We start from the raw sequence: 7,783 nt of genomic DNA on the forward strand, positions 1-7,783 counted from the left end.
TGTCGTTTGTGACGGCCAAATGAAACGGTTTATCCTTCCAAAACATGAATACGACAGCCAATGAAATAAGAGATCTTTAAACTATTTGATTTCTCATTGGTCACCATTTCTTAACTACCAACTAAAACGAGGGTGTAGCCATAAACTACAATCTAATTTGCTCCTGTTACGTCATATTTTCCACAATCAACCAAAACGCAGATTCTTTTGCATTCCAGAATCTTTTAATCGATTCCAATTGCGTTATCTTTTTAGGATAGCTTAGGCCTTAGGATAAGTCAAGAAGTTCTGAAATCTAAATCAAATTTCGGTGCGATTTTGCCCCCTTTTCCAAAATCTGGATTATGCCAGTTTTACGAAGCCAATAAGAAGTCAGATATGTAATAGCATTGGGTATGCTTGTAGGGCTTGTACCAACCCTAAACACAACCCCAGGATTATAAAGGTTGGGTTACCCTAAGAGACAAAAGGTCATAGACAAGAGGTAACACTAAAAACATCTGGCAAGGGCGAAACGAGATAGGGTAAACAGGTTAAGTCGTATTGAACAAAGTATATATACATATATATATATATATATATATATATATATATATATATATATATATATATATATATATATATACTCCTCCTAATAATATCTGGATTCTCTCTACCTCGGGATCAGAGACCCAAGGGGGAATCAACTCAAAGATAATAGCTTCTGGTTGGCCGAGGAATCGAATCCGGGCCCAAGCAACCAAGGTTCCATTGACTTGGCAACTCAGCCACAAGAAAAGTACCAAGACAAGAGCGAGAAAGAAACAAGAAATTATTAGTAGTGATTACGCTGAGAGAGAGAGAGAGAGAGAGAGAGAGAGAGAGAGAGAGAGAGAGAGAGAGAGAGAGAGAGAGTCATCATCTTCTATTATCATCAACCACCACATCAATGTCGTTTACCAACGTCATCGGATCGTCAAATCATTTATTGGTCTCCTGTCAATAAGGTTCCATAGAGTTTATTACAAGACTACCTCTACCTTTATCAGTCCCCCATCAGCCCCCTTTCTATGGAAGACTCTCCCTACTTCTAGAGCGAGCTTGTTTTCCCTCTTATCAGACCTCCTTCTCCCCCTTATGTTTACCACTCCTTAAGGGAAACCACCCCCTACCCTCTTATGGGGGATTTCCCTATTAAGAAAACCTGTTCCCCCTCATAGGGAACTCTGGCCCCCCTTCTTATCATAGCATATTGTACTCCCACTCTGTGGAAGTCTAGTCCCCCCCCCATATAAGTCTGCCCCACCCCCCTCCCCCCCTTTATCAGAGGACTTTAGCCCATGTTGATTATAATGGATTCATTTACATGCGGTCGAGTAATTGCTGTCGGCCGCTGCTGTTCTCCGCCCTTCTCCTTCTTCTGCTGCTGTTTCTGCTACTTTAGACTCTCCCTGCTGTTCAACTTCAACTGATTTCTTGCGAATTCTGCTTGCTGCTGTTCCAGGCTATCGCGTGCAGCTGATCTTATTATTTTAATTCTTTCCTTTGCTGCTCTTTCAGCTGCTGCTGGGCCTTGGTGCCATTCCTCCTTAGCATTCTTTTGCTGCTGTTGCAAACGTTCCCTTTCCTCTTTTTTTACTACTTGCAAGCTGATCTTGCCGTTTTTGTTCTTTTCTCTGCTGCTCATTCAGCTGCAGTTGGTTCCTTTGCTGCTCTTTCAGCTGCAGTTGGTTCCTTTGCTGCTCTTTCAGCTACAGTTCGTTCCTCTGCTTCTCTTTCAGCTGCAGTTCGTTCCTCTGCTGCTCTTTCAGCTGCAGTTGGTTCCTTTGCTGCTCTTTCAGCTGCAGTTCGTTCCTAGGCTTGTCTTTCAGCTGCAGTTCATTCCTCTGCTGCTCTTTCAGCTGCAGTTCGTTCCTCTGCTGCTCTTTCAGCAGCAGTTGGTTCCTTTGCTGCTCTTTCAGCTGCAGTTCGTTCCTAGGCTTGTCTTTCAGCTGCAGTTCATTCCTCTGCTGCTCTTTCAGCTGCAGTTCGTTCCTCTGCTGCTCTTTCAGCAGCAGTTGGTTCCTTTGCTGCTCTTTCAGCTGCATCCTTTGGCTGCTGCTAATGGCTATTTCTACTACTTAGATCACCTCTCTGGAAACAAAGTTCCCTACGCTACTGTTCCTTATGCTTTTGACCTTTACTGCCATTCGTCCTACTGCTGCAACTACTACTTTTTTTCTACTGCTACTACTACTTTTTCTGCTGCTGCTGCTGCCTCTGTTCCTGCTACCGCTAATGCGTTCTCTCCTGCTTAAGCAACCGGCCAGGGTATTGTTCTCCTTCGCATAAATGTCCGTCACTTTCCTTATCGTCTGGTCTTCGGATGGTCTCGTCAAATCGGTCTTCTTGGAGAGAGAGAGAGAGAGAGAGAGAGAGAGAGAGAGAGAGAGAGAGAGAGAGAGAGAGAGAGAGAGGATATGCTTTTTCATTTGCTTGAGCAAAATACACTTTGGATTTTCTTCTCTTTCTGTCTAAGTATATACAAATTGATCTCATAAGTACATCAGCTTCATTCATGTATATATAATAATTATGTGACCTCTCTCTCTCTCTCTCTCTCTCTCTGCAAACAGTCTTTAAAACACACCACTTCAAGAATTCGATTGTATTTTTCATAAACACCAAACGACAAAGTGATCAACATAAAACAAAGTTTAATTAAAAAAAAGAAAAAAAAAAACGCAAATTCCAACAACAAATGGTTAATAAAAAATCGTTCGAATATGCAAACTCTGGGACGCCTTATCACCATATAAAATTAGCCTGGAAGAATCTAGCAAAACAAGGGCAAGCGATTATGACCCTTTAAACCTCGCGAGGTATTGAAGTTCACTTCGTTTACAGCCATCCTTAATATTTCGGAAGGGGACAGCGTAGAGAAATAAGCCCCGATACACTTATAAATAAAGATGATTTTCATTTATAGCCTCCAACGATCATGCAAGAGACGGCATCGCTCGATTGTAACCTTTAATGTGTAAGTATATAGAGATGGTTTTCCTTTACGGTCCGCATTGGGCATTCGCCAGGGCGTATAAAGCAACTATGACTTTACGATAATGGGACATAGAGACCCTTTTCCTTTACAGTCTGCATTGAGCTTTGGATACGTAGCAACAGGCGTATATGAGCATTATGATACGTGTAAAAAGAGATGCTTTTCCCATGGCCGTTCTCCAGATGATATGCGTGTTGATGTAAGCGATTCCGAAAATGAGATGCCTTGTTCGTCCTAACCTCCATAGAAAGTCGATGATCCGTCGAATGCGAGTTAGGTTTTCGCTGGGGGACAGGGAACGGAATCAACGAGTTATATAAATAAGAGAGCAATATACGAAGAATACATAATAATAATAATAATAACAATAATAATCATAATAATAATAAGCTTATATATATAAACTACAATGATATCCGTATCTGTTTTTCGGTTACTTTTAGATCCTAGTTTCGTACCAATGTGTAACATCCCATTAATTTTGACTTGCCGTCATCCAGCACGGGTTTCACCTCTCTCTCTCTCTCTCTCTCTCTCTCTCTCTCTCTCTCTCTCTCTCCTCTCTCTCTCTCTCTCTCTCTCTCTCTTTACTGGCCCATGAAAAATTAGGACCTCAACGTCCTTTCAACTGCAGTCTACATTGATGCTATGGGTACACTAGTAATGTTTATAAAATCCCCACTTACATTGTAGTAATACATGTGTGTGTATATATATATATATATATATATATATATATATATATATATATATATATATTCATTTATATAAATAAATAAATAAATATATATATATATACTATATATATATATATATATATATATATATTTATATATATATATACATATATATATATATATATTCATTTATATAAATAAATAAACATATATATATACTATATATATATATATATATATATATATATATTTATATATATATATATATATATGTATATATATATATATATATATATATATATATATACACTCTAAAAGTTTTATTCCAGGTGTGACCAAGTTGTGGAATGATCTACCTAATCGGGTAGTTGAATCAGTAGAACTTCAAAAGTTCAAACTTGCAGCAAATGTTTTTATGTTGAACCAGCTGACATAATTCTTTTTATAGTTTACATGTGAAATATCTGTTTTAATGTTGTTAGTGTTTTTAAAATATTTCATTATAATTGTTCATTAATTTTAATATCGTTTATCTATTTCCTTATTTCCTTTCCTCACTGGGCTATTTTCCCTGTTGGAGCCCTTGTGCTTATAGCATCTTGCTGTTCCAACTAGGGTTCTAGCTTAGCTAGTAATATATATATATATATATATATATATATATATATAATATATATAATATATATATATATATATATATATATATATATATATTAATTTTGAATATAATTTTATCTACCTACTTATGGGAAATCTAATATACTATTGGTTATACGAGAAGTTTAAATAATAACAAGAATATCGTTTATTTATTTCCTTATTTCCTTTCCTCACTGGGCTATTTTCCCTGTTGGAGCCCTTGGGCTTATAGCATCTTGCTTTTCCAACGAGGGTTGTAGCTTGGCTAGTAATAATAATAATAATAATAATAATTGAAAATCAAGGGGTTTATTAAGAGATATAAGGAGTGTTTTATGGGCAAAACCATGAATAAACAAAAGTGGAAAAATACAGAAATAATGTGATAATGGTAGTAATAACTGAAAATAATATTGATAATCAACGCTAACGATTAAGGATAATACAAGTACAAAAGAAAATAAAAAAAAATGTAACCAGTGAGAAAGGACAATGAATTAATCTATAAATAAAAAATGAAATAAAAATGATTTATAAACAGAATGATGAAAAAGAACTAGGAATTACAACTGGATAAAATTAATATACTTAATTACTTGACATTGAAATCAATATAATTTATCGATTATTTTAACGGACAGAATCTCTTCAAGTCTGGGGACTACTTAAATAAAAAAAAGCAAAAAAAAAAAAAAAAAAAAAAAAAACTGCCACTTTCCCTGCAAGGATGAATTTCATGCACAGAAAACTTTAAACACGCAACTTTAGACACGCACACACATTATATATATATATATATCTATATATATATATATATATACATATATATATATATATATATATATATATATATATATATATATATATATACATATATATATATAGCTAATCGCAACAAAATGTACTCCCTAAATCACTTATAGTAAATATTAGCTTTGACGTGAAATCAAGGGAATGGCTAAAATTCCAATAAACCACAGAGCAAAAAAAAAAAAAAAAAATATAAAGAGCATCGTGTGCACAGGGCCTCTAGCTAAATAAAAAAAAAATAATAAAAAAAGGCCTCAGAAAAGACGGGTTTTGTAATTGCTTTAGGACGATACGATCTGGCGCAAAGAAAACGGGCGTCGGGTATGGCGATGGAAAACTCACATGGATGCTTCCAAATATTTTTTTTTATATTTAAACTTCAAATTGCATATCTAGACAGGAGAGCAGGTCCTGGTAACCGTGTAATTGAGGGGGGGGATACTGCAGCTTTCCTTCTTATTGACGTAAACAGAGAGAGAGAGAGAGAGAGAGAGAGAGAGAGAGAGAGAGAGAGAGAGAGAGAGAGAGAGAGAGAGAGAGTACGATGAGGTTAGAACCCACACCTAGGGCAATGATTTTATCGTAGTATTGCTATTCTTGAGAGAGAGAGAGAGAGAGAGAGAGAGAGAGAGAGAGAGAGAGAGAGAGAGAGAGAGAGAGAGAGAGAGAGAATATCCAAAGCAGGAATTTTGCGTAAGATCATCTTCCCTTTGGCGTAGACTTCCAAACAGTGTTACCACCTCTCACGACATTTCTCGAGTTCTCGCGCAGCGTTGCCAAGTCTGGCAATTCCTCCTATGTCATTACCGCCGACATAATCCTTTGGGGCATCTTCCCAGACACACGGACGGAGATGATGCCCTATCAAATGCCCACTGATAAGTGATACCCTGTGCCTTATTATCTGCGATGTATTTCGGACGATGTTGCCACACAGCAGAGCAAATAACAATGTTCCTAAATAGCAGCGTTGCCATATGTGCAATTATCTTTGGTGCGTTATTATCTCGGATGCATTTAGATCAATGTTGCCACATCCATGGGTGACAAAACATCGAAACTGCAGTATTGCCACATCTTCAACGTTGAAACCTTTGTCTTTAAAAGGATAAAATACTTGGGTCGTCATTAAGTAAAAAAAAAAAAAAAAACATTGAATTTTGAGTGAAAAAAAAATATATCTATAATATAATATTACTGAATCTCTGAGAGAAAAATACTGCACTTTTCAGTATTGCTAAAACCCCAGGTCGACTAATTGCCTCTCCAGGCACTAGTGCCTTATACGTGAGTGTGCAAAAATAATGTTGAAAAATCCCAATGTTATCATAAACAAGATAGGTAAAATTACATGTAATTCAAGGGGTTGGTATACCTAAGGTGATGGACAATAATAAAGACTTCTTGCATCATCGTATTTCTATTTCCCTTATGAACATATTCATACCAAAAAAAAAAAAAAAAATAAAAAAATAAAAAAAAATCGTTATCTTGCAAAGCAAATGTTTCACAGAAAAAAAGAAAGAAAATTATTACAAACAAAAAGATGAGTACGACTTTTTCGCATTTGAATTAAAGTAACTTAACAGTGCTAACACGTCTCAAGAAAAATAGATTGTGGTGGCCTTATAGGTAACGTCTCTGCCTCGTGATCGCCAAACAGGGGTTCGAGTCCGGCTCAAATTAGTTAATTCCTTTGGTCGCTGCAACCTCACCATCTCTGTGAGCTAAGGATGGGGGTGGGGTGTTTGGGGGAGCCTAGAGTTCTATCTGCTGAGTCATCAGCAGCCAGTGCATGGCCCTCCTTTAAGATTAACTTGGTGGAGAGGGGGCTTGGGCTCTGATCATATACATGGTCAGTCTCTAGGACAATGTCTTGCTTGATAGGGTAATGTCACTGTCCCTTACCTCTACCTTTAAAACTTATCCATAACTCGTAGAGAAACAGCACTACAATGAAAAGCATTATGATGTACCAACCGTGTGTCACACGATCGTACATAGTTCATTTTGTGCTTGTATCTTCGCTCTCCCCTCGCACTAAAAAGAACCTGAAAAAACATGTTTTTCTCAATGGTACCGGTGTTGATTTTGAACATGAAATTTCTTGTTGCCTTGAGCTTTTGTATATAAAGGAGAGTGTTCTATAATAAACTCACTCAGTAGCTTTCATAATGCATTTGAGTCAAAAACTTCTGTCGGCTCGTCACAATTACCAGAACTGCAATCTGACAATCCATATTTATCAACCCATAACCGAACTACAATTCTCAAAACTCGCGGTGCAAAAACTGCAGTATAACCACATCCTGACTCTAAATGGCATTTTTTACCACATAAAAAAACGGGGCATTCGAAACTAGAGTCAATTCTTATAAGTGTGGCGGAATTGCACCGGCTCGCAGGAGTGCCCTTTTAGCTAGAAAAAGTTTCCTAAAAGCTGATTGGTCAGACAAAAATCCGACTAATCAGCTATTAGGAAACCATTCCGAGCTAAAAAGACACCCATGCGATTCGGTGCAAATCTGCCTCGCTAAAAATAATTGACTATAGGGAATGGTTTTGTCGCAAGCAGCATCACTGTGCCAGACCAGATTTTTAACAACTGGAAATAATAGAATGAAATTATAGTGATGAG

General features: G+C 36.9%; 1 protein-coding gene across 1 annotated transcript; it reads right to left on the reverse strand.

The window, feature by feature from the left end:
* Positions 1–1,730: 1,730 nt before the first annotated feature.
* On the reverse strand, positions 1,731–2,066 carry LOC137656321 (involucrin-like). Its single transcript, XM_068390493.1, has one exon. It carries the CDS (start codon positions 2,064–2,066, stop codon positions 1,731–1,733), a length of 336 nt encoding a protein of 111 aa, XP_068246594.1.
* Positions 2,067–7,783: the final 5,717 nt, after the last annotated feature.

The sequence above is a fragment of the Palaemon carinicauda genome, chromosome 17 (genome assembly GCF_036898095.1).
Source record: "Palaemon carinicauda isolate YSFRI2023 chromosome 17, ASM3689809v2, whole genome shotgun sequence".
Taxonomy (NCBI): Eukaryota; Metazoa; Arthropoda; class Malacostraca; order Decapoda; family Palaemonidae; genus Palaemon; species Palaemon carinicauda.